This window comes from Apus apus, chromosome 4 (assembly GCF_020740795.1).
Source record: "Apus apus isolate bApuApu2 chromosome 4, bApuApu2.pri.cur, whole genome shotgun sequence".
NCBI lineage: Eukaryota > Metazoa > Chordata > Aves > Apodiformes > Apodidae > Apus > Apus apus.
Window position 1 is genome coordinate 30,183,971 of NC_067285.1, and position 26,593 is coordinate 30,210,563.

Here is a 26,593-nt window from a genome sequence, read left to right on the forward strand (position 1 = left end):
CTTAAGAAGTCCCGGGAAATGCTATAAGCCATTGTAACCTAAAACCTTATTAAGATTGTCCATTACAGTAGGTCTACCTCTGAATAAAAAGTCAGAAGGATGCCAGGTATTTCTTTTGCATGTTTGCAGTGTTGAGTGCTAGAAATTAAGTTATATAAATTATACATTTAAGTGTAGGACTTTCCTAGTTCTCACTGCACAGCAAATGAAGTTACAACAAAATAATCAGTTGGGCTACACAAAAATTACAATCATATAAGGTTCTAGGACAAATAAGGAGCTACCAGAAATTGGTTCTCTGTGACTTGAGCTGGAAAGAATAAAGAGCTAAATGTAGGAGATAATGGGCTTGGGAAATCTCTCGGAAGTTAATGGTGCTTGTAGTAGTGTGTGGTACCAACTTTGCTTCTGTGGCCTCTTAGATTATCAAAACACCGCAGGAGGGACAGGGAAGGAGATGGCATCTGTGCATTGTGGAGTAGTTGGTAACTCAAAAAAGTCTAATTTTAATTTTGGTTTTTGGTCTGACGTAGCATTTCTGCCTCTTCCTCTTCCCTTATCTACCAGTTCTGTTCTTCAGGTGAGTGAATACTCCTAAGTTTTATGACAGAGATGTTAGGGAATAAGTTTCCCTTGTGTTTCTATGCAAGTTGAATTAAGTCAACTCTTAATTTGATTTCAGCTCGAAAAGACATATATCTACTGTGTTCTTACTCCATGCTGTGTTGTTTACCCCTCAGCAAAATATACTTTGATTACTCAGCTTTTAAGTTCTCTCTGTACTGACTGACCGCTGACCCCAGTTCTCAGCTTCTGTTTTAGTTGTGTTGTGATAGTTGCAGCAAAATGAGAGTAAAAAAAATAATAATAATTTAAAAAAAAAAAAGTAAGTTGTATGAGTTTTCCATGCCAGATTTTGGGAATCTGAGAGAATGCTCATCCAATATAACTTGAAGCTGTACGTGATATGCATTTAAATTGCTCAGAAGCTCCAGTAATTTTTGGAAGAGGTCTTCTGCCTTCTGCTTTAATTTCCTCCATTTTAAAAGGAAACTCTTTGTTCCTGTGTCTAAAAGTGAAGAAAAGTACACTCATTAAGCCTGCAATTGTTTAGAATTCAGAAGTGTAGATTGATTAGCAAATACTCTACAATAGCTCTTATAATGGAGAGCTTTAAATAAGTGGGGTTTAAAATTATTCTTACAGTTTCTAGTGCTTTTTATACAGTTTAAACATACTGTGTACACTATTCTTTGACTCTGCTGTGTTCCTGGAGGGGAATGAATTGGAATATTCTGAATGCCTTATGTAACGTATTTAGAGAACTTTTTTGTTTGTATCTTTGTTTGAATTTCTTGGACGGAATTAATTAATGGCAAAGTATAAAGGCCAACTTTGAAATCCTAGCTGACTTACACACTAGAGCTCAATTTGTATTCTACATCAAGGAAATGTTTGGGTTTGAAAGAAGGACACCATTATCAAAAAGAATTCTGTAGATGGCTCTGCTCTTCAGAGTGCCATCTCTTTGCCACAGAAGTGCAGTTTTAACATTTAAGTAACTCAAAAGGAAATTGATTTTTTGATCAGAGTATATATTTAATTTCTTGTTAAAATTAAATGCAGAACAAGAAACGGCACTGATTTGAGATAGGAAAGAAACTATAAAATGTGGCTGGTATTTTTTTAACTGTTAATTTCAGAGAAAAGGTAGAAAGAATAAAGTCTAGAGTCTGTGCTTTTATGGTCCTGTAGAAATCTGATGGGGTAACAACTCTTAGGAAAGTGATTCTTTTTCTTTTGTCCATATTTGCATTGCAGTTTTGTAACTCTATTCCTTTGTACAGTAGTACACTACTGCAATAATATGTAAGGATTAGTTTCTCAGTGGCTATAAATTCATCTAGCTTCATTGAAGAAAGTGGAATAAAATATAGCAGATTTCAAATGTTGTCTTCAAGACTTTGATCAGCTGATCACTGCAGCAATGGGAAAGTTGGCAGGGGAATCCTGCCCTTTGTCTTTGCAGAAAAAGGGTTATTCATGAAATGCCATGTTCTGCTTTGCAGAAACCTAAAGGGCTATTTTACATTATGTTAGCATGTGTGCTTCATCCCTCTGCCTGCTCCACTGTGGGATGGGCAAAGGAGAGCAGATGGAGCTCCTGCTTGCACACTTACTCTTTCCTAGGTTTCAGGTTCTGCATTCAGGAAGGTCTTTCCTTGTAGGCAAAGCAACTCTGTTGAAGTGATAAGAGAGGAAATGAAAAAACTTAGTTTGGGGTTGCAATGCATACGCCAGCTTTTGATTTTGACAAGCAGTATTTGCAGAAGACTAGACCAGTCCCTGTGTAACAGCTGCAGGAGGCAGAATGTTCAACAAGAAAGGCCAAAGTGTTTCAAGTGAGTGCATTAAGCTCAGGAAGTACAGGGGATTTTTTTCCAGTCTAGAGATCTCAAAGCTTGGAGAGGGTTGACCTTTCTGGTTTTTTTCTGATCTGTTCTCGTGTTCTCAGGCCTTGAAATTTAGGTGGTCACTCAAATCTGTGCAAAGTCAATATAACGCTCTGGTTGCTGATAGATAGTGCCTAGCAGTAGGGTATTAAGACTTCTAGATTGATGAAAGATCTTGTCTTTATGCTTTTCAGGATTATCCTCCCTTTCAAAGTGAGATTAAACAGGAGGGAGTAAATTGTTGATATCTTTTCTGCTTTTGAATACTTGTAGGGTAGAAAGAGGATTGGTTGAAATTGGTTTTAGATTTTTTTCTCCTTGTACTAGGAACTCTTTTTTTTTCTTCTCAAATACTGCATATTTTCTGCCTCATTTATTATCTCTGCAGCACCTTGATCCTAAGAAATGTTTAACACTGTCCAGTCTGTCCCTTAAGAAACAGAGGAGCATTAAAGACAATTTTGTAGCACCAAACTCTTGAGTAAGAAGTCTTACCAAGTGAATACTTGTCCTATTTCTCTGATACCAGCAAATTTCCATATTCCTACTAGAGTTAGGCAATTAGGATACGGGCAGTAGCTGATGTACAGAAAGTAGCCCAGCTTCTCTGGTCTGCTCCACACTGGGCACTCATGGATTCCCTTCAGAGCTGTTGAGAGCACTGTGACAAGCTCGTGTTTATACTCTGGCAGTACAATGTGAGCAGTGGCACAGAAAGGCTGCTGGGTCCCTGCCAAAGGGCCCTGCAGAGGCAGCCAGATCATCTCCCTGCAATGCAAATACGATGACAGTAGCAGCAGGGGAAGCCTGTTTGTGCAGCCACCTCCTCCTCTCCCCTGCTCACCCTCTCCAGTTCTGGTACCAGGAGAGTATATGCACTGAGAGGGAGGTCAGGAGGAACGCTGCCTGCAGAGGGATCTGGGGAGCCAAGCTGCTGTTAGAATGGAAAGCTCACACCGACGGGGCTTTGGGATGGGACTGGTAGCATCCCAGGGCCTTTATTGACCCTTCCCTTTGGGTGTCTTTGGTGTTTGGCTGCTGGCCAGAGTGGGCAGGACCATTCTCCACATGAGGCCCAAACACTGCTTTCAACAAAACCTCTCTTCTTTGAGCCCGAATGAGGGGACTGGTGGGAGCTGGAGGAGGAGCACCAGGAAGTCAGTGTGGAGCCCTCTGTGAGGGAAAGGGCCAACGGAGAAGTTGCCATCTCCAGATTGAGCAAGGGCAGCTCCTCAAGCAAGGATCCCAGCCAGTCAGCCTGTGCACGAGGTATGGCAGTCCTGGGGCAGAGGGAGACTGGAAAGGGGGCAGAAAGGGAGCTAGAAAAGAGCTGAGCAACTAGGACAGGAGAATGATGAAGAGCAGAGAAACCAGGGCAGACTATCTTGAAAGAACATGACCCGTTGCCTGCATGGAAAATGAGATTCAATGAGAAGTTCTGATGTGTGGAAAGTAGGGAATAGTGATGCTGCAGAGCAGCAGCAGGAGAAGTTATTGTAGAATTAATGACTTGATGCTAATCTGAGTATGCAATGACTGAAGGATTTGAGTGGGAATACCCACGTTATACAGGCAAATCTGATATGCATTTTTCTTTAACTTTTTACTCTACTGACATTATGTGTTTTTGTCTGGTTCCCATGTCTCCAGAGTTGAACAGTGTAACAGTGTGTTCTTCTACATGGTTGATCTTCTCATAAGCCATAGGTCAGCAGGCTTGGATTTACTGCTTTGTTTTGTTTTTTCCATTTAAATTCATATTGGAAAGCTAGTTATGTAGGCTGTTAAGTTTCAGTTGTCCTTATTTGGATACCAGATTTTTTACTGTTTGATTAAGAAAACTTGTCCAAAATAACACTATATGTGTCACGGCAGAGTACTTTCTATGCAAAATGTTATTTTACAGTATTTCCCTATTGGCCTTTCTCCTAAGACTTGTTTAGTGCTTGGAAGGCATTCTGGAGACAGCTGGCCAGTACAGCCATGGGTTAAGCCTTATCCTGTCATTATCAAATACACAAAACTTACAGCACTGTGTGCAGGATAGGATCTTTGTCTATGGAGGGGCTACAAGCCAAACTTAACTCCTTAGGTAGCATCAGCTGGAAAAGAGAGATCAGAGCTGGGAACAGCAGATACAGTGATACATCTAAGCCACCTCTGAGCAATGCATGAGTGCACACATTTGGGCTGGTGAGGCTCTCCTGTGTCCTTGGGACACTGGAAATGCCCTGGGAGAGAATGAGTAGATTCATCCCTCAACTTCCTGGCTGTCCAGCCAGGCTGGTGATGGCATGAGGCTCTTCTTTCACCTCTTTTGCAAATACAAATGAGGCAGCTTAAAATACACCTTGGTCTTCATCTGGAAGAGAAGTGATGACTTTGTAGGGTGGTCAGGCTGTCCACCCCTCTTTTCTTCCTGGGACTGGCTGCTCCCCATGTGCCCTTCACTTCTCTCAGGCAGTGGGGCTGACCGCACACTGGCAGTAAAAACTGATACTCACCTCTGCCATAGTTTGTCTTGGCTGCCTGCTGCTCAAATCAGTCTGCTGATACCTCACTTTCCAGAGCAACATTTCATTTTCATTCTGAAAGTGCAATTTTGTGTCTTGGCTTTTGGTGTGAGGGAATGTTGTAATTTGGCGTTTCTCTACAGATATAAATGTCAAGCTTTTACACTTAGAGGATAAGGTGGAGAAGGTATTTTCCTTTTATATGCTTATGACAATAACTGTAATGTAAATAGCTACTTTAGTGAGGCTTATTTCAAAGGATTTTATTAGGGAATGTGCAAGTCATTAACTTTTCACTAAAAAAGTGTAAAGGGCCCTTCTTACATTTGCATAATTCTTTTATTTGCTTAATTGCAACTTAATTTCCTGTGCATATAAGAGCATTTTTTGTCCATCACAGTAGTTGAAGCACTTTTATAAGTCATTTTAGTTTGACTGCTAAATGGCAGCTGTATTTCAGTTTTTACTCTAACACATTCCCAAATTCTTTCATGAAAGTCAGTGTATCATTTTTATGAATATAAAAATAAAAACATGGGTGATGGTCCGTGTGTAGAATCCTCACATTGGAAGCTGTTTTGGAGAGTGGATAAGCACCATTGCTACTGAATGGAAAAATTTATTTACCTGAGTGAACAGCTAGCTTCACTAATGGCTTGATAGTACTTTGCTTTTTTTTTGTTTGTTTGTTTGTTTGGGGTTTTTTGGGGAGGGGGTGTTTATTTGTTTTTTGGTGGGTTTTTAAGAACTTCTTGGTGTTAAAAAACATGCTTACCCTGGGATTCATGTACGTGCTAGCAGCAAGCCACTAGTGGACAATGTAGAAAGAAATAAAAATTCAGAATTTATTAACTTAGGTATTTTCATAGCTCCTAAAAACAAATAACAATTTACATCACCTTACTAAATCTAATGGGTTTATTTTCAATTAAATGGACCAAAAGGTCAACCCAAGTGTTAAGTGTATTTTTAGTTTACTCCAGTTCTTTGTTTGTTACTACTTGTGTCTGGTAGTCAACCTTTTTGAAGCTTCAAAGACAAAATTTCTTTAAAATCTCAGTGGGTTTGGCTCTTCAAAATGGTGATGGTGAAGTTGTTGATGTCATGATAAATTTTTATTTTAGAGATATTTTTTCTAAGGGAATTTATGTGGCATAAGTATAGAGCATTGGACCCTGGGGATTATTTAAAATTCATACTTGCATAAAGATGGTATTCAGAAGAGTAGCAGTGGTGGATCAAGGTACAGAAAGAAAGCCCTTTGAAGAAGGTGGGGATAGAAGGGTAGGCACACTCCTCACAGAGAAATGTCATGGCAAAATGTAAACGGAACATGACTAGAAGACAGAAACCTAACACCAGATATTTTTTTTTCCCCTAAGAGAAGAATGTAGTTAATCTTCAGGGTTGTAAGAGACCTGTAGGAGGAAACCTTGTGGCAGGAAACAGTTACAGAAACACACCCCATGGAGGTCTAGTGCAATTTTTATCTACGATCTTCTCTTTGTTGTTTAACTCCAGTAGTTATGAAATGTATTAAATTAATGTCAAACAGAAACAATTTCTTAGGTCCTAAACCAATAATTTTAACACCCTTCCTATTTTTAACAGCAACAAAAAATGCTGGAAATAACTGAAGTACTTTGCTCTTATGGATAGACATATATATAGCGCATTGAAACCGAGTTGTGTAGTGAAAGGAATTGTCACATGCACTTGACAACAGCAGGCCTCTTTTTTCCTTAAGGCTTAAGTCAGCTGAGAAAAAGTGCCATGTTGAGCATTACACTGTTTTTCTCTGGGTAATTCAATGTGTGAATTATTTCAGTATTATGTCACTGTTTCCCTATACACTAGATTTCAAGAAAGCAATTCCATGTATACAGTATTTATTTAAGCACCCACGAAGGCCTGTTCACATTTGTTTGTATTACACAAAAAAATTCTGCTGTGGATGTAGGCAATGCTCAGCTTCTTCCTCCAAAAGGCTAGTCATACCTTCACATATGATGAGATATTTATTGAGTACAATGTTAACAACTACCATATTGCTGTACTCCCACATTGACACAAATGTTGGCAAAAGCTACTGTGCCAGCTGCCCACTTACACACTCTAGTGGCACCTTTGCTGTTCTTCAAATCAACAAATTGCCATCATCATTGAATTAATGCTCTAACAGTGGTGGGTTGTTTTGGCTTTTTTTTATTCCTTAACATATTTAGCAGATTTCTGTCAGAAAATAGAAGATTAATATGGATACAAAGGAGACTGTCAAACCAAAGCTAGCAAAGTTAACACTTTTTCAATGCCAGAAACTGCCCTGGAGTGGTTTGTGGGAGTGTTATGAAAGAGAACCAAGGATTAATGCAGAGATTTGAGGAGATTAAACCTTAATTAAAATGAGCACATTTATGCAGTACATATGGCAGACAACTCTTCTTACGGCTGCAGTGGAACAGAAGTCTTCCCGCAGTTACGCAGGTCCTACCTCTCATCCTGCCCAGGGGGTGGGTTTCTGCAGTGGCTGCTGTAGGACACATTGTTGGTCAGCATAGAAACATGCAGCTACACAAGAATGCCCATGGCATGGTGCTTCTCTGTAACAAGGTGACTTCCATCATCAGCATTGTATCTAAACTGCATGCATGGTATTTGCCTTCCTGCTCATAGACTGTGCTCCTCTAGCCCTTGACAGTATGGTTACTGTCAACCCAAAGCATGGGACCTGCATTGCCCTCTGGAGTGCACTGAAGTGGAAGTGACAATCATCTCTAATCTAAGAAACTGTCTGCTGACCTCTAAAGCATGCTGCAAGGCCATATTCAGGACTTGAATTTGTGTCTCTTTTTATTTTTAGGTATGTTTGTACAGTTTTCTAATAGAGTTAATTTTTTATATCTAAAAAAGAAAAAAAACACAACTGAATTTGGAGCATGCTGTTTCTGTGGCTGTGTAATCACTTTTCTCTGTGAAGCTTTATTTTGATTAGGAGGAGGGATTTCATACTCTATAGACTTGTGATGAATAAGCAGCACCTAAAGATTATACTGTGGTTGTGGTGATCACCAAAATGTGAGGAAAAAACCCTGCAGCTTTCATTGTACATCTTTTCAGAACTCAACTGTCACTTCAATATTTTGAAGTAGAAATACAGAATATCAAAACATATCTAAATGACATGCCAACATCTTTCCAAAATACCAGCAGTACCATTTGTGTCTGGAGAGGGGCTGTTCCGGAGTGTCACTGCTTGGTTTCGAAACTCCTGGTGTTAAAATCCTTTGCTATCCAGTATTTAATTATTCTCAGTAGGACATTTACTGGACCACATGAAACATGAGTAGGCCATAATTATTCTTTTCAGCAGTTGTAGTTGCGTACTCGTGGCTGCATGGAGCTCTTGTCTCTGAAATAGAAACCTGAAGTGTCTCTACGTCATGATGGTGTTTGTCAGTATTCCCTTCTGGCCTAGCCTGTATTTTGATGTAATGTTATTTTAGGGGTGTGTTTGATAGTTTAGAAACAAAGCCTAGAAACAGGTATCCACATGGACACCTCTTAAAGTAGTGGGGCTTCTGCGGCTCAGACTCTCTGATATCTTCATTCCTTTACTGTATTCAGGGGTTGTTGCATGTAAAGCATTCCTTCAGATCATTGCTGAATTGCTTATAGTTTCAGGGCTTATTAAGTTTAAATTACTTGAGATAGTGTCATAACACGTACAAGCTAATCATTCTAATCAGTGCTGAAATACAGTGCTGTCAAGATCCAGATGCCATTTTAGAACGTCTTCCTATGACAATCCTCCTTACTGTTCCACCAAGGCTAACTGGGCTGGATTCTTCTGTTTCAACCCCTGCATTTAAGTCAGTGAACTTCCTTCTTGCTGTTGCTCTGGGAAGAAAGAAAATAATCTCTGTGTTATGGGACTTCATAAGAGATATTTAATACTTACACCTTGCCTTACCCTCTGTTCCTTACTTTGGCAAATATATAGGTGTTTTATACAAATATAAAGATATTTATATTGCATATGCTATGTTATTAGGTGAACGAATTTAAAAGGTGAACTGGCAAAAGAGGGTTGAAAGGGGAAGCAGGAAAACTGTAACTTCAGTGCAGAAGGAAATGCAAAAACTTGGAGAAGCAGAGAAAACTGTTACTTTAGAATTCTAATGAGCAGTATTAGTGACTTTGAAAATAATAATAATGTCTGTTGGGACATGTACAGAGGAGCACTAAGAAAGCTCAGCTATCTGATGACTGCCAAATGATAATGTTCTGCAGCCACTGCTTCCAATACAAATAGCTCAGCTATGTTTAAATATCTTTACTGGAGGCAATCAATCACATATGGAACAGAGCAGTTATAATCAAGGTCAGTTGTTCCTATACATTCAGTTATTTTTGCAACTAAGCTATATTTGCGTCCAAAAAAAATATTCAGATAACAGAATGTCTCCATCATAGAAGGAGTGGAAAAAAAAAAAGTGGAAATTGTCAGCATCGGTCAAGAAATAATTGGAATTCAGAATTCAGTGCCTGGGTGCATTTCATCTTTAGAACCAAAGCACTGCCACCCTGTGCAACCTTTCTGAAGACAGTGGTGCCTTAGGCTTAAGTACCTAATGTCACAGTGAATGAAGAGATCCAGACAGCTAACTTACTGCTTGTGATGGAAAACCAGACAGCAAGTGGAAGAAAGATGAGCACTATAAGAATATTATAATATTGGCAGAGATAGTTTAAAGAAAAATTTCAATAGAAAAGGCACCTTTGAGCAGAAAGTTAGCTTCTTGAAACTCTTCACGTCTCTGTTTCTCAGTGTGACCATAGCAAAACGCTTTAAATACAGTGGGTTTTTTTAAATGTTGTTGTTGTTGTTGTTGATACCTGCTCCACACGGAACACTTCTTTTAGAAATTTCAGTCAAGTATGAAACTGCACACTGTGGGTTATCAGCTCTCCAGAACTGTCTCAAGGCGTGTGTCTGAGGTGTGATGAACTTGGTTGCATCTATAGCAGCAGCAAGACACACAGGTGGACTTGCTGGGCAAAGGCAGAGCAGGAGACTCACAGTGCTGGTGTGGGCAGCAAATGCACTGAGCAACAGTGCAGTGGGGCTAATGGCATCTCACACTGCTAACGTGTCTACTCACAGCTAGTAATTCGCTAGTAAACATGTGAAAGTCTCATTATCTGCACTGACTGAGTCTAGTCAGATGATCGGTATGTCAGCAGTGAACATGCAGGATCTTTGCCTACTTTTGCTTTTTTTTTTTCTTTGTTTTTTTCTTCCTCACTTTCCCTATTTTTAGGCATTCTCTCTGCCTTTTATTTCAGAGCTATTCTGCTGGGTTTAAGAGAAGACAGGTGCAAGTACTGTGTTTGGCTTTGTTCTGTAAATGGAAAAAAATGTCAGGATCTTTAACCTTTTTTTCCTGAAGCTTGGCCTTGATCTTACTGCCAAAGGAAATGTATAGTAAACAATATTTTGCATTTTGAGAAAAAAACGCAAACAGAAAAAAAATTGACAAGGTTTTATAAAATATGCATGTTTAGGCTGTGTTTTCCATTGGAGAAGCTGATAAATTCCAGCATGAAAAAGCATTTTAAAGTTAAATTATTTCATAATTACAGCTTTTTAAACACACACACAAGCAGTTATGAGTCCATTTTTTTTTATAACTAGTGTAACGACCAAATAGAGTTGAAATTTTCTTAGTTGCTTCTATCTTTAAGAATCCAGACTTTACCACTGCATTATTCCAAATAGTTCAAGGAATCATATGCACAGTTATTTCAGTTTCTGTGACTCTCATGGCTAGAAATTTGTTCACTAGAATGTGTACAAAGGACAAACATAGAAGGATCTGAACACAGCTGAACTGAATTAATAAAAAAAGTTTGAGCAAATGCTGGTGGATTTTTTCCAGTATTTTCTCAGCTCACTTAAGAACTGATTCAAATGTCATCTAATGGCAGTGAAAAAACTACATCCCTTACTGAGTTTGTTAAATCTATGAGCCTTCTATACCCCATGGTCAGAAGACAGGACAGACTTTCTCCTGATTTTGACCTTTTTTTTTGAAGGTGTGATACTTGTTGAGGTGCTCTCTACTAAAAACAGCCTCCACCCATGAGCATTGCTAATCTCTCTGGTATGTTCAGTTCTTGAATGTGTTGGCTTTCTGCCATCTTGTCTGAGCACAATGTCCTTAAAGCTTGCAGTTTGGCATGACAGAGCAAAGGAAGATAAAGGACAGAGCAGACAGTAATAAAAATGAATGAAAAGGGCAAATGAGCCTCTGTATTTTGTTACTCTCCATTCTGTTCCTCTTGCTGTTTTTCCCCCTCTTTTTTCTTTTGCAGTCTCCTCTTTCTGCCATCAAAATTTTAAGTGTTTCAAGTTGTTTTCTCTGTCTTTTTCTACTACGAGCATGAGTGATGAGGAATGAGCAAAAATAAATGAATGTACTCTTCCTTCAGAGCAGCAAGCAATACAGGAGCTTCTGACACAGCATATGGGGAGACTGTGGATGGAGTACCATGGCATGGTTTCATACATCAGCATGCAAAAAATGTCAGACTTCCTGGTAGCTGGTTAGGAAGAACAAACTATTTTTCTTCAACATGCATCTACTCCAGGGATAGTTCATTTGCAATCTCTAGGCTCCAGTTCTGGGAGCTTTTTGTTCAGTTTTGGTTTGGTTTTGCTTAGGATTAAAGTGTACTTGCTTAGCTACCTTCCATTTCATTAACTGAACATCTGATTAGCTAAGTACCAGGTAATGGATTATCACACAGGATTCTGTGGTGAGGAGCAACTCTTATTTAGGTTTCTTGTGTATACTTAAAAGATGGTGAATTTTATTTCTGTTGCCTTTTTACTGGTTTTGGATATACAGAAAAGACTTTCAAGATGGCAACACCTGAGTTGAGCTCCAGATACCCTGCTGTTTTGCTGTTCATATTCTGCTCTTTACATGTTTTCTTTCCTAGTCTTTATGTAAGGAGATTACATAAGAGAAGGCTGTAATCTCCGAAATCGTTTACTATATTAAACAGCAACTACCATCAATGATTCTTTATCAGCTGCCTGGAGCAGAAAGGAGACACATGGCTCTACATTTTTTACAGTACTCATCAATGTTTGCTCCCAGTCATGGGCAGATGTCATCAACAGTCATTATGTAGCTCTGAAAATAGAACCAAACTAGATCTGGACAGGTTCTCAAACAATTGATAAGCTGCCTCTGACCAATGGAAATGTGTGGAGTCCATTCACTCCACCAGCCTCCTGCCACTGGGGGATTCTGCAGATCCAGAGCTGGGGCAGTGTGCGAGGGAGTACTCATTTGGGGGTGCAAGTCATTCAGTCAGGATGTACATGTCAAGCTGAAGTCACTTCCCCCCTAAGAGTTAGGGTTTCTCTGTGTGTATCATTATCTGTCCTTGTGGAGAGGAACATGACCAGCATGTGCCTGCTGATCCCTGCAGCACTGCTGTGTCGTCTCTGGAAATGGCAAGTAATGTTTGACCTTCCGTGTTCTTCCTTTTGCTCTTTCTCCCAGAAAGCAAAGAGCGCAAGCATAAGAGAGCATTTTGAGGAGGAGAAGGGCAAAGATGTTGACAGACATCCTCTGCTATGTGTGTACTTCTTAGGCTGTCCCAGCCCCCATGCTGTGCCCTGGGAAGGGATGAAGTACAGAGTACAGAGAGGCTCCTGTGCCCACTTTCCAAACCATGCATGCTCAGCATTGAGAGCTGCTGTCATGGCTCTGACAGCATTCCTGCAATTGCTGTGTTGTGTGGAAATGGACAAGTCACCATGGTCTTATACATTTACCCAAACCTGGCTTCCTTTGCTTAGCTCACACAAGAGCATAATGAGTATAGAGAGCAGCTTCCTTTCCCCTTCATTCCCCAGCCCTCACACGAGGCTTGAGAGAATGCTGCCGCCTCCTTTTCTTTGAGAAGTGCTGGCGAGCACCGGCTGTTAGAGCCCGCCGCACACAGTGCCTTGGCATCAGAAGTGGTCAGCTGCTCCTGTGCTCCTGTTTGCTTGCTGCCATGTGGCAGAGGGCATCAGAGAAAGAGAAGAAATGCTATACTTCTGAAATGGAGCAGAGCAAGGGTTGTGTGCCTGCAGCTCCAGCCCAGCCTGCCAGTGTTTGTCTACTCTTTAGTTAGCACGTAGAACATTACAAGTCACTTGCACTTCGCTGCTCCCTGGTGCAAACTCCTCTGATCTCCAGCAGGCCTGAAAGACATGATTTAAGGCTGTAGGAAATGAGTTGCTTAGCCTTTTTGGGAGTGCACAGGTAGTGTTCAAGTGGTAATATTATCTTTGAACTGCAATGGTGCTTTGCAAAGGCTACCAATACTGCTAAATGTAATGACAGGATGAAATAATTGTTGAGTTATGTCTCTTGTCAGAATTATACTCTGTTTGTCAGAAATAGCCAGCCATCCTCCCACAATGGAAGAGGACTGGATAACTTTGCCATTTCCTTCTCCTTTACAGTCTCTAAAAGGGTGCATGCAGAGAGGCTTTCTATTTGTTTGTCTGCTTTCCCAAAATGAGGAGGATACCACAGCAATAATATTTTGGTGACAAAAAACATTGGACTGAATAAAAATTTTTTATAAGCTATATAGCAGGACATGTTATGCTTTATCTGTGTGAGGAGTGATCTCTTTATTTAACAGCAGTTGCAGCAACATAAATGTCTCTGACTAAAGTTTTTGGTTTTTTTTCTTTTCTGAGCATTCTCCTTCTCCCTTTTGGTTGTTCTTGAAGTTGTGACATGAGATCAGGAAAGCTTAAGAGCTTAAGTGACTTGTTAGCATACCGTGATTTCAAGATGAATAAGCATTCATGAAGGCAGCCTGTGGGAAGGGAATTGATGTACTATTTGTATGCCCTGACTTTATAATTCATACAAAACTTTCTCGGCAGGAGTGTGCCCAGTGCTGAAAACTTTGCCTTAGAGTTCAAATGGATCAGGCAGTAATAAGACTGCCATGGCTAGTTGAGGGGGAGGAAGAGGAGAAAACAGTTTAAAAGCAATGAAAGAAGATACCCAAGCTCGTTGTAGCAAGGCTTTTTCTCCCACAGCCTGTGGAATTGACCCAGCTCTCAGTTGCCTGCCTTGCAGCTGCATGCAGGATTTGAACCTTGGTTTGGGAACAACTGGCTGACTGAGAGACAGCTGTCTGCTCTGCTCAGCTGTGTTTTGAGATGAGCAATTTTCTGTTGAGGTCGATGAGAGTTTGACAGTATGAGGAGTTCAGACCACCCTCCCTAGAGAGGGTGGAGAAACCCAAAGTGAGAAAATAGGGATAAGACCATAAGTTCTCTCTAAAACTGGCTGCATGACCAATTTCAGTCTAAATAGACTTGTCCATGATGTGCTTTTCCCAGCAAGATACAAGAAGGAGGCTTTCCTTCAAGATTAATTCACAATTTGCATAAAGCTTGCATAATATTTCCATATAGACAGTGCTGTCAGTCAGTCATTTTAATGAGTGCTGAAAAGCCCAAACCAGCTGTGTAGTCTGGTCCCACTGCTTGCTCCTATTTCTGTATTGACACTCCTGGCACCTCTCAGGCATTTGCCTTCTGCAACAAAACAGTGGCAGATTGGGAGTGAGCATCTTTGCCCAAACTGTGCTATTTAATAACACTTGCTGATAACAACTGTTCTCATGAGTTCTAGATGGCACAATTTCAAGTGTTGAAGCACTGTGCACCAAATAAAACCAAGACCCAGATAGCTTGGTTTTACTCAGTTCAGCCATCATGTTCCCTGCGTATTTTTTAGATTATTTTTTGCAAGTTTTAATTAAGAAGGTTGTTTTACACTACTTGGTGAGAAGAGTGGGGGACCAAACTCTGCTTTCACAGCTGGGCTTCCCAATGTGTGTCATGTTTGTCAGTAAGAAGCCCTGAAAACATCTTGGAGCACCTTCCTGTGTTTTATCCCTGAATTATTTGTTGTTACATTTTTATCAGACATCAGGTCTCCTGTGCTGGAAGCAGGGAGGTTGGCTTGCAATTCATGTAGAGGCCAGTCACATGCCCTTTTGGTGTTTGTGATAACCCTGTTATTAACTCCTGAGGGCATAAGACTTAGTGATCAGGCTATAGATAGCCTATGGGTCTGATGGCTGCTAATCTCATTAACGCTCAGACTTAGCTTGATTTATACTTCGTTTGCTCCCTCTTGTTTATAGTGATATATTACACAGCTTCAAGAAAGAACAAAACCACAGAGTAGATAAAAAAGTGGTCATGGAGCATTTTTGTTCAGGCCTGAAATCTCTGCAGAGAATGGAGGATTTGGATATAATTTAGTGCCACTGACACTCATTTCTATTTCATTATTAGGCAAATGTGAGTAGTTCTTGGTCAGTGCTAAAGAATTTCAGTTTTCTGTCTCTCCTTAGACTCGCTCTGTGCCACATCTGCCTTTTCTCAATTATTTTGTTTGAATACATTTTATGAATGTAAATGCACATGTAATAGTAGGTTTCTAGATTTTTTTATTATAAATGAACATTTGTCCCTGCTCCAAAAATACTCTGTGGGTTTCAGTACTTTCCTAATACCAGGGCTAGTTCATTCCCAGCAGGAGCTGTTTAATGGTATATGGAAATTAAGAGGGTTTTGAGATCAGTTTTTCTATTACATTAGCTACATCACTGTAGATGTGTGTGTAATTAGACTGGTGCAACCTCTCTATTAACTTGATGGAGCTACAGCTATTAAATATGTTTTAAAGAGTAGTGACTGTTCTAAAAAAAATAAGAAAAAAACCTGTAGCAGCTTAGCTGTTGCCCATGCAAAATAGTAGGGCTAATCTAGATGACTAGTGTTTAAATACAATACTATATACATTTGCAACCTCATTTCTCCTCCCTGCCCCAGAAATGACCAGGTTGATATTATGTGGTCAAACCTGAAAAAGTACTGTCAGTGGCTACATGGAATTTTTGTGGCAACTTTTTAATCAAAAGCTGGCATTGAGACAGATAGGAGTAGATGGGGGTAGACTAAAAATGAAGAAAAATAAGAGCAGAGATAATTAGGAAGGTAAATACTAGTGGTACTAAAATGGAAAAAAAAATAGATAAATAACTCTAGTAAATTTGGTAAAAGCTCATGTAAGATATCGGGTTAGCAGCTAGCATGAAAGAAAAGAAGGAAATTAGAGGAAAAGAATTCACAGATGATGGACTTTTGATGCAAATTCATCAGGTCACAGATAAGCAGTGATCAGACAAGTCTGAAAACAGATCCACGTTCCATCATACAGGAGCCACTGTCAGACCTCTGTCAGTAGGCAACAGCTGTGCCTCGATAAATGACTACTTGCTCTGCTTTGCAACCATCACTGTCCCTGTGAGCATGTAGTGTATAATAAGCCCCCTGAACTTTTGACAAAGAGCTGAAGAGCTGGTGTTAGCCTGGGACAGAGAGTTTTGCCATGCTTGTTTGCTGTTCTCATTTCTCATTCCAGAATATACTGCAGATTGTCATAGACAGCTGCTGCAAACACATGAGGAATAATTTAGGGAGTATTCACAAAGACTAGATTTAGCCTCAGGATGCTTTTCTCCTCAGCTTCTTGTAGAATGAAGAGAAAGTATTTCTTCTGGAGCAACCCACAGCACCCACACTAAGCTCCCATTGAGACACTCTGCTGAGGATTTTACCACTTCCCACTAGCTGTGGAAAGATCCTAAGCTCCCTAGGCTAAAGGTAGCCTTTGCAACTATCCTCCCATGCAGCCTGGTTTAAGAACCAGGAGCAGCAAATCAGTCACTAACAGATTCCAGAGTCAGTTCTATGATTTTCATGGCTCACAGAATGCTCACAATTCCCCCACTGACTTAAAGCACTTCAGGGCACTGCAAATTTACAGCAACTGGAAATCTGTAAGGGTTGCTATTAATAAGTTACATACTACAGGGCTGCCATATATTCAGAACACCAATGATGGTGATAGGACACCATTTAGAGAGGAATATGGTTTAATTAAAATACTTGCGGATGTTATTAACAAAACAGTAGTATAAACTAACTGTCACTTCATGATCTGTTTGTGTACTCTCTCTAGCTAATCTGCCTGTATATGGGTGCTATGAGCTTGTAATAAGTGACTATGAATCAAGCAAGTGAAATTTAAGATTAGTCTCACTACACATCCAGGCTCCGAGCCAAGGAGAGGGAATGTCTGGGTGTTCCTCCTCTCATTCATTTAACGTAATTTTCCTTCTGTTTCCTTAGCAGTTATCTGTTTTCATAGTAGAAGTGGGGAATAAGACAATGGTGTCTTTCTTGTCTTGCCATGTCACCTCAGTCATAGCAGGTGCTGATGGTACAAAAGCTGGCAGGCAGCAATATTAATCTAGAATTACTATCTTCTGTGCTTATAGAGAAAGCTCTAAAGGTACAAGAAAATTAGATTGTTTGATAACATTGAGGAGCTAGTCACTTTAGACATTCTTTATTAACTTTCCATATTACTGAACTGTACCTCCTTCCTGCCTGTCTTTGAAGAGTTGTGATGTCATCCAAATCAAGTAATATAAGAAAAAATCTAATGCACAGGATCTATTGGGAGAGTGTAAGAAAAGCATTTGTGAAAAGGGGGAGGGCAGTAGGAAAGACTCTAGAAAATACTGTAATGGAAAGCCAGGAGAAATGGGTCTTGTTCCAATGAAAATGGGAAACACTGAAGAGCGAATGGGTCACTGTGGGCTACTTAAGCAAGTAAAAGTAAAATATGAACTGCACAGGAAACAGAAAACTGGAGGACCACCAAAACAGGCTTTTATATTCCAAGTTTAGTGCACATGAGAAACGCGGACAGCATGACAGGACACTGAAACAGGTGCCAAGAGGTTAAACACATTATGAAGAGACTGTTATAAGTCCTGAAGGCACAATAATGCAAAATTTCTTGGCCAAGAAAATTTAAATTGTAATTAATCTATAATATGGAGATACATTTTAGGACCAGTGCTTATTCCCACCAAACAAATTGGACTTTTGCCATTAAGTTTATTGGGAAGGGGATTAAATTCTGATTAATGGCTTGGTTAAGAAATCATTGATGTTATTGTGAACTGCAGGGAAAAAGTAACTGAGAAATACATAATAATATACCATCACTCATACGAATGCATCTGAGGTCTCCCTTTGGGTATTTATAGAACTGATGGAACAACTAGTTGCTAAAAAACCCACAGAGAATTGAGGAAGTATAAAGAGACTAATAAAGTGTCAGAATGTCACAAATCTTTAAAAATTGAATTAAGAGTAACTATGGAAACAATTGTTTTATGGGCGTGGCTCCAAATTGAAATAAATAGTATAAATATTAAAGCAAAGGGGAATATGTAGTCATATGGAGGTGACCAGTATCATGAGACCCAGATATGACACAGGTGTAGTTCAGTAAACTAAGCCAGACAGATTTCAACCTTTGTCCCTCCACGTCTCTTTAAGATGAAGTCAGAAGATTAGTAGAGTGCAAAATAGCATCCAAACTTTACAAAGGCATTTGATGCTCTGTCACATAATATCTTAAGGGACTTACTGAAACAAGTCAGCTTGGGCTAAAATTCAATTAAAGGTATCACAGGCTGGCCACTGAACTGTAGGCAGAAAGTAAATTTGAATAGCAGTCAGCATGGTCAAGGATAAGCGGCTGGTAGTATCCTTTAAAGGTCAAGATCTGGCCCAATATCTGGAAGATAAAGCACTAATTAAATACGAAAATGATACTAAGGTAGGAAGAATGGTTAACAGCACGGAGGAGAGAGGAAACAGAAGGTTCTAGTTGTGCTCTAGGGATACTATGGATCTAATAAAGTGAGGTTAAACTTAAAAGACAAGCAAATTAATAAATGATAATGCTAAGCACTAATAGTGCTTTGACTCCATTAGGCAACAAATACATTTTATTAAGGTACAAATACATTATTTTTGCCTTTCTTAAATGCTTATTCAGGCTTTATAAAACTAATTAGAAAACTGAAATTTGGAAAGCAGCAGCATAAATAGCATTAATAAAATGATAATTTGCTTGATATCTGTTTATTTGAGAGGAACAAATATTTTTAATTGTTTACATTGCTCAGAGTTGCACACCCAGGTGATACAGCTGAAGGGCTCCATACTCTGAAGTGTTCAGGATGGGTAAGGATGATGTGCTGGTGTGTGGTAATGAATCAAGGCTTAGCTAATAGGACATTTCCTTGATTGTGCTGGGTTAGGCCAAAGATTTACCTGGCCCATTATGGTCTCTTCAGCAGTGGCTGAAAATGTATGTTTTGGGAAAAAAAAACCAAACAACAAACCAAAAAAGAAGGAAAAAAGAGAGGCTGCCATTTATCTCCTCTCTTGTTTTCCTTTCCTAGAAACTATTTCTGTAGCCTTTCTGCCTTCTGCTTGCATAGTCCACTGAGCAATAACACAAGATTTTTTTTTTATTATTCCCAAGTGGGAGGGAAGAGCTGGAACTCTGAGTCTGGCTGAAAGTCTAAGAAAGGAAGTTTCTTTTATGACTTGCAAAAAAACCCTGCTACTGTGAAATACAAAAGTGTTTTCAAGTAAGAAGAGTGGGGTTGCCTTAAAGCTCTGTGCTGTATTCTGCAGCTACTGTGGAGCGATTTTCCCAAAATGGAGTGCAGCACAGGCAGGACAGAGCTTTGTAATGTTGTGTGGGTTGGTTTGTGAGGAGTAGAGGAGCGCACAGCACCTCGCTCTTTTATAGCTTGAATGAGGTTGCGGCTTTTAGGAAAGAAGCCATACACCTCTCCAGCTGGCTGGCAACCCCTGCCTGTCTGCTGTAGAGCTATAGCCCTGCAGCAAGGACTCGGTGACCTACCTGGGGGCTGTGAATGCCAGGCTGGGGCATGAGAGCCAAGATGGTTGAACCTAGCCAGGCAAGAGGTGTGCGTCACAGCTCATGTTTCCTGGTTCGTGTATCATGCTAGAAAATGCTTCTTTTCTCTCCTTCTGTGGGGTTGTGCTAATCAGAGACCCACTCTTACTGAACTACAGAAATTGATAATATGCTGTTTAATGTTGAAAGTGCTAAAGGCTGCTGTTGTGGCAAATTCTATGCAAGCTTTTGCAATTCTAAACACATGACACTGTTGTCTCTAATGTTGTGCTGCCACTGGCAGACTTCCCATTACATAATGTTGACCCATATTTGTGTTATGTGACATTTTTTGCTAAAGACTGTCAGGGATAATCCATCAGAAAATAAACTTTCTGACTATATGTTGAGACATTGTCATCCTTTAGCACAAATGTAACCTGTGCTTCAGACAGTGCTATTCCTTGTTAAGACAAGCCGAGTCCAGCTCTTTTGGGTAAGAAAAACACCAAGAGAATATTGTGTGTTTTGAGACTGAAATACCTAGGACTAAATTCACTGCAGAATGATAGCACAGAATCACATCTGTGAATAATCTGAGCTTTAAAAAACGTTGTGCCCAAGCCCAGGCGATGGGAGTAGCGGTTGGCTGAAGGAAGCATGAAGTCTGAAGTGTGACTCTGCAAAATACTCTCAGGCAGGTCCAGCTTGTTTCATGCTTCAGTAAAGTGGAGCTGTGGAAAATGTTTCTCTGCTCTTCCACTGAAGTCTGCCAGTACTTGTAGAATAACCAGTCTTTTCTTCCAAAAAAATGTGTAATGGTGTGGGGGGATGAATAGATATCGCTCAGACAGGGGTTACTGCTACAAGGCAGCTGAGAAATGAGAAGCTTTGGAGGAATGGGAACATCCCAAAACTGTGCATTCAAAAAGCTATGCAAAATCCCTCCCGTCTTAGAAACCTGATTTCAGTTGCAGAGAATAAAGGTAGATATTGAAAGCTGTATAAAATAGAGTGAGAAGAAAATGAGGATTCTCTCAGTATTCAAAACCAGGATCTGCTTCAAATGGACTTTATATAACGAAGCAAAGAAGTAACTAGACTGTGTGAGCTGCTGAAGCATCTGCCACATTGTGGAGAGGAATGAATGTGGAACCTAAGGCCGAGAGACTAAATACACCACCTTTAGAGAGAAATTTTCCAGCCTTATGTAGGAGATGACTGTGTGCTAAGAACAGTTGCGATACTGAGGAGGAAGGTTTTGCCTCTGTGCAAGAAATGAATGCTTGTCAGAGACAAAACCTGATGAATGCAGTCTCACCCACTTTCATTTCTTCCCTCAGATTCTACATTTGTCCTCATTCTGTCTCTGCATTCATTCATATACTCCTCTCCCTTCCCACCTCCTCATTGACTCATGCTCTCTCTCCCGGTCTGTTACTGCTTCCTTTTAATTTTCTCTTCCTTTAGATTTCCTTCCCACTTAATTCTGTTTCTCCTCTGCCTGACCCCTCTGCACACTTTTCCTGCCATGGTGAAACAACAGCAGACAGAGGAGGAAAAAATAGAAGAGTAGTGAGGAAGGGAGGAGGTGAAGAGGAGATGGTGCAAGAAGGGCGCTAAGCATTGGACTTTCTCCCCAGGCTGCACTACAGATCTTTGCAGGTGCCTTAGGAGTTAGGACTCTTAAAGGCTGTTCCTTTCTCTCAGGCAGCAGCAGTTGGCTTTGTGAAAGGTGACCCCAGGGCTCATTTCTTCAGATTAGTGTCCCTAGAAACCTTCATAAAGACTTGAATAATCCCAAAATCCATCCGGCAGCCACTCCTGAGTGACAAACATCTGGCTGCATGTGGACCTTGCTACTGCACCATATCAGCAGGGTCACACAGTAGGAGATTGGGTGGCATGTGATGTTGACCAAGATACATCACTGCCTCCAGCTTCTTGGTGGGGCACTGTGTGACGAGCTGGTGTTCCTCACAGCAGCTGGTACTGGTGTCTCGAACTGCCAAATGTTGCCAGTTTTGGTTTCGTGAGGCAACAAAGAAGTGCCAGCGCTGCTTTTTGTGACCCGTGGTAGGAAATATGCGGAAACCACTCTGCCTGCAGACTGGGATCCCATCTGAGCACAATGAGCTTGATCCCAAAGTCCAGCCAGAATGTGGAGAAAGGGCTACAGTCCCACAGCTCCAGAGGCGCTGAGGCTGCAGCCCCGTGCTGAGGAGGGAGCCAAGCCGTCACACCCAGTGCTGCGCAGGTTTTCGTTTCTTCTCTGGTGGCTCTTCATTTACGTTTTGTCCTTTCCGTCCCTGTTTTTGTTCCTGAAACTGTTAACTGAGGTGGAATTGCTTCTGCCCAGTTAAAAGAAAAAAAAAAAAGAGAGATCTGAACGTTTGCAGAAGCTTGGTAGAAAGAGCAGGCACACACTGAGGGTTAGCTATGTCTCACAAAGGGAAGGGGAGGGAAGTGCAGGGCAGGCAGCCAGAAAGGACTCCCTCCCGCACCCTGTCCTGCCCTCCGCAGCCTCTTGCTTTTCTGGTTCTACCGCTGTAGCAGCGGATCGTGTTTCCTTCGTCAAACTGCGTGACTGGAAGATCACAGCACGCAGCCCTTGCCGTTTCGTGCGGTTTGCAGGCAGTGGCTGCGGGCACTGCGTGCTCGGGGCAGGGAAATCAGCCCCCCTGGGCCGGCACCGGGCTGGGCGGGCACCGGGCGGGCTGGGCCCGAGGGGACGCGCGGGCCGGGCCGCGAGCCCCTCCCGCCGCGCGCCCGCCGGGGCGCCTCCCGCCGGCCGTTATTAACGGTCGGTCGCGCGAAAGGGCCGGCGCGCGCCCGGCAGCCGGCGGGCCGTGAGGGGCCGGGGAGCCGAGCGGGCGGGGCCGGGGCTGCCGGGCGGGGCCGGGGCTGCCGGGCAGGGCGCAGGGGCAGCGCCGTTACATAAGGCAGGATGGGGGAGGGGAGCGGGCCCGGCCGTGCTGAGGCGGCGGCCCCTTTAAACGCGGCGCCCGGGGTGCGCTGAGCGCGCCTCTCTGCTGCCCCCTCCCCGCCTCTCCGCAGCGACAGATCCGCTCCCGCCGCCCCGCCGAGCCCAGCCGAGCCGGGCGGCGCCGGGAAGCGCTGCCGCGGGGCTCTGCGCTGCCCGGGGCTCTGCACCGCCCGCCCGCCCGGCAGCCCGCGGCGCGATGGAGGCTCCGCGCCTGGCGCACACCATGAGCAGCCCCACGAGCCCCTGCGAGGAGGTGATCAAGAACCTGAGCCTGGAGGCGATTCAGCTTTGCGACAGGGACGGTAAGTCCGGGATCCACAGGGCTAAATCCCTGCAGACGCAAGGTGCTGCTGCCCTCATGGATGCTAATGCAAATTAATCCTCGCGGCGTCGTGTGGTCTTTTGTTATTCCCCCATTTACTTGTAGGTGCAAGTGTTCCCCACCCCTCTCGCTGCCGCCACCCTCCTGCCATTGAGAACAAAAGGAAAAAAGAGAGGGTTGCACCTCGCTGGAGGGAAGGGAGGGAAACCCGCCGCTCCCTAAGCCATCCCCGGCTTTGCAGCGCGTTTTCCCCTGGGCGAGCCTGCCGCACAGCCCTGCCGCTGCCAGGCATGGGCGCCGGGGTTCATTCTGGGAGAGGCAGCGGGGAGGGCTAGAGCAGGCGCTGCAGGGTCCCGGTCTAGGGACGGGTAGTGGCCTGCCGGGCTTTTTGTCATTCGCGGTCTCCAAACTCCTTTGTATTGTAGGGCAGCTCCTCTGCCCAAAATACGCAGGCGAATCTGCCGGCTGCCCGGGCCAGCGGCGGGACTTGCTGCCGGCCGCGGGTGCGAGGCGTGAGGCGGGCGGGGGGCGGGAGGCCGGCGGTTCAGCACCGCGGACAGCGCCGGGCGCGGGGAGGCCGCCCGGCAGGCCGGGCTGGCTCTGGCGTGAGGGGTCCCCTGGGGGGGCGAGGGGCGGCCAAAACACAGGTACGGGCTTGAAACAATGCTGGAAGCTGGCTGTGGCGGAAAGAGTAGTATTGTCTGTGAACGACTATGCCTTGCTAAACTGAGCTGAGAGACTGGTGATCAGACAACCAAAAAATATTTTCTCGTAGGGGGGCATATCACGTGTGTTCGTGTACCAGATTATTCGCGTCTTCTCATCATCAAAAATAACTTATTTTTAGATGCAAAACGTGCTTTGGGTGTGGAATATATGTTACCTGGTAAATATACCAAGGGTTGGAGATACTGTATCAGTGAATGATATAGTTGAATTAAAGAAGCAGTTTCCTTGTCATGTCTGTATTTTTGGAGCCTGACTGCTGTAGGTGATGGCTGTAGAAAGGGGTCGGTACAGCTTTTCCAGCTATTTTTTTTATAAATTAATTGTGATTAAGTATTTCACTTTTTTTTACCTAGGCACATGTAATATTTTAAATGCTAAATTTTTGTAAGCTCTTTGTTGTTCTTGAAACATTCAAGAAACTGACAAGGTGTCGAAAAGTCCTTTCAGTGTTTTTATAGCTGCATTGGAAATTCTTTGATTTTTTGTGTGTGTTTGAGTTAAGATGCAATATGCACTTACATCCATTCCTGCCTTACTGCCTTGAGAAAGTGAACTATGCTTATAATAGTGGAGGCTAGACCATTTTTTTGTTAAAACACTTTTTAACATATATTTGTTAGAGATAAATAAATTATGCAATCCTTCATATTTGTCTACCCCAAGTAATTGTTGCAAAGTACTCAGTCATTGCAGACTCTGTTTGGCTCAACATATTGTAGTTAAGGACTGCTTGATTTCTATGGAATAGCGTTGTACAGGCAAGCAAATGGAAAAATGTAGTATTTTTTACTTTATTTCCCTTTTGAATGGGCTTCACTGGAAAAAATCTTTCCTGTGGAACTGGCTTTACAAACTCATCTTCAGCAAGTAAGCCACTATCATACAGGGCAATTGCTTCCTGTGTTACATGGTTGAATTTCTGAAGGAGGCACCTATAGTGGGCATGTAAAATATGTAACTGCCTAATTTGGCCCATGACTGCACTTGAGCATACTTCAGGATTTCCTACAGGTGGCACTTATGCATCAAAAAGCTAAACATAAAAACAAGAAAGCAGAGGTTAGGGAATTAATCTTTTAGATGAGCGTGCAAAAGTATACGCAATACATTTAGATCCCTAATTAGGTATTTGGGTTTAGTGAGGGCATATATATTATAAATACTAATAATCTATTTTAGGGTGTTTTTTTCATTTTGTTTTTGTTTGTTTGTTTTGTAAGTGATGTAGTTCTTAATATGTTGGCATCACTGAAGTTGATACAAGTTTTGTGATGAATACCAATATGTTACATGTAACAAATTAAAAATATGCTGGATTTTCATGTTTTAAAAATGTCTTTGATCTCTAAGATGTAGTAAATTTAAAGGCAACCAACAAAATTGTAACATTACATATCCAACTATGATAAATTCTGCAGCGCAATTAGTTTGGAAATGCAGGAAGTGCTGCAGTACAAACACAAGCAATAATGGAATATTTATACAGATAACAACATAATTTTCTTGTTTTTTAAGATGGTGGAATTACTGTCGAAGCATTTTGTATTAAAAAAAATCTGGGTTATACCTCTTATGGAGGTGTATTCAGGAGCCAGAAATCCAAGAACTGGAGTGAGCAATTAATAATACCACAACAATTAATGTATTTTCAGTTTTTTTCTGTTTGTTTTTTTTTTTTCAGTGTTGTTTTTGAAAGCATTGTCATCTCTCTTAATGAATCAGGACCATTTAGAAAACTTAAAAATATCAAATGAAAGAAAACAAATGTATGCATTTTTGAGATACTTTTTAAAAATACAAACACCTGCTAATATTTGGTTTAAAATGAATGGAAAATTATAAAGCAAATTATCAGGTTTTGTTTTCAGCATTCTTTATTATTTAAAAATGCATCTTATATTATTTTTTATTATTATTTTAGGTGAGCTTAGTAGCACAGCTTGATACTACTCTACTGCACAGTCTAACATGTAGTTCCTTAGAGGTCTGCTGACTTGTGTGTAGGAGAAAGTGTATCATTTGTTAATTTTCTGTGCTGTGTTTGAACTTTGCAGCCATATTTCTGTAAACTTAGGACAGGAAAGAAAGTTTAATCTGTGCTAAAAATTCTGGTGACCTTTTTATAAAATTTGTATTAGCCCTACCTAGGGATGAAACCTTTAGTAGACAGCTGATCTTTTTGTCACGAGCAGGCCAATTCTATGAAAATATATCTAACTGCAGAAAATCATAAGGCTTTGAAAAAACTGTGCTTTTCATGGACTTGGTAGAAAAGTCTTGGATTTTAGCAGCTGAATTTCCTGGAGCTCAACGTTGTGGTTGATCAGCGCTCCCCCTACAGATACTGCACTTCAGCTGCTGGGGTTCTGCAAGGGTGAGAGCAGTGACGCTGTCATCTGCTTTCCGTGCTCTTACAGTTGCCACAGAGAGCTGGGAAGTGGAAGACACCTGTCGAAATGCTGCAACGAGGAGGTTGGAATTTGGGAGAGACAAACTGGGGAGAAGGGCAAAAAAACTGGCCCAGAAGGCACGTGGGCTTGCTTCTTATAGAGATTGAGACAGTACCTGATCAAGGGTAGAACAGGAAAGACTTAATGCTGGGAATAATTGTGAGGAAAAGATTAAACGGGAAGACAGAAGTGGGCAAAATAACCCTGAATGAGAACAGGAAAAGAAGATGAAAGAGC

At 41.7% G+C, this 26,593-nt stretch overlaps 1 protein-coding gene across 2 annotated transcripts in view; it reads left to right on the top strand.

Moving 5' to 3' along the window:
* Window positions 1-3,582: 3,582 nt before the first annotated feature.
* PHYHIPL (phytanoyl-CoA 2-hydroxylase interacting protein like) overlaps window positions 3,583-26,593 on the top strand; it is a 51,764-nt gene continuing 28,753 nt past the window's right edge. Inside the window, exon 1 of one of the 2 annotated variants that reach the window (XM_051617607.1) lies at window positions 3,583-3,722. Coding sequence is in view for 1 of the 2 variants with exons in the window: in XM_051617606.1 (XP_051473566.1) it covers window positions 23,052-23,157 (106 nt within the window). In the remaining variant the exon portion in view is untranslated. Of the gene's footprint in view, window positions 3,723-23,010; window positions 23,158-26,593 lie in introns of those variants that run through there. The other variant, XM_051617606.1, reaches the window with a different exon arrangement.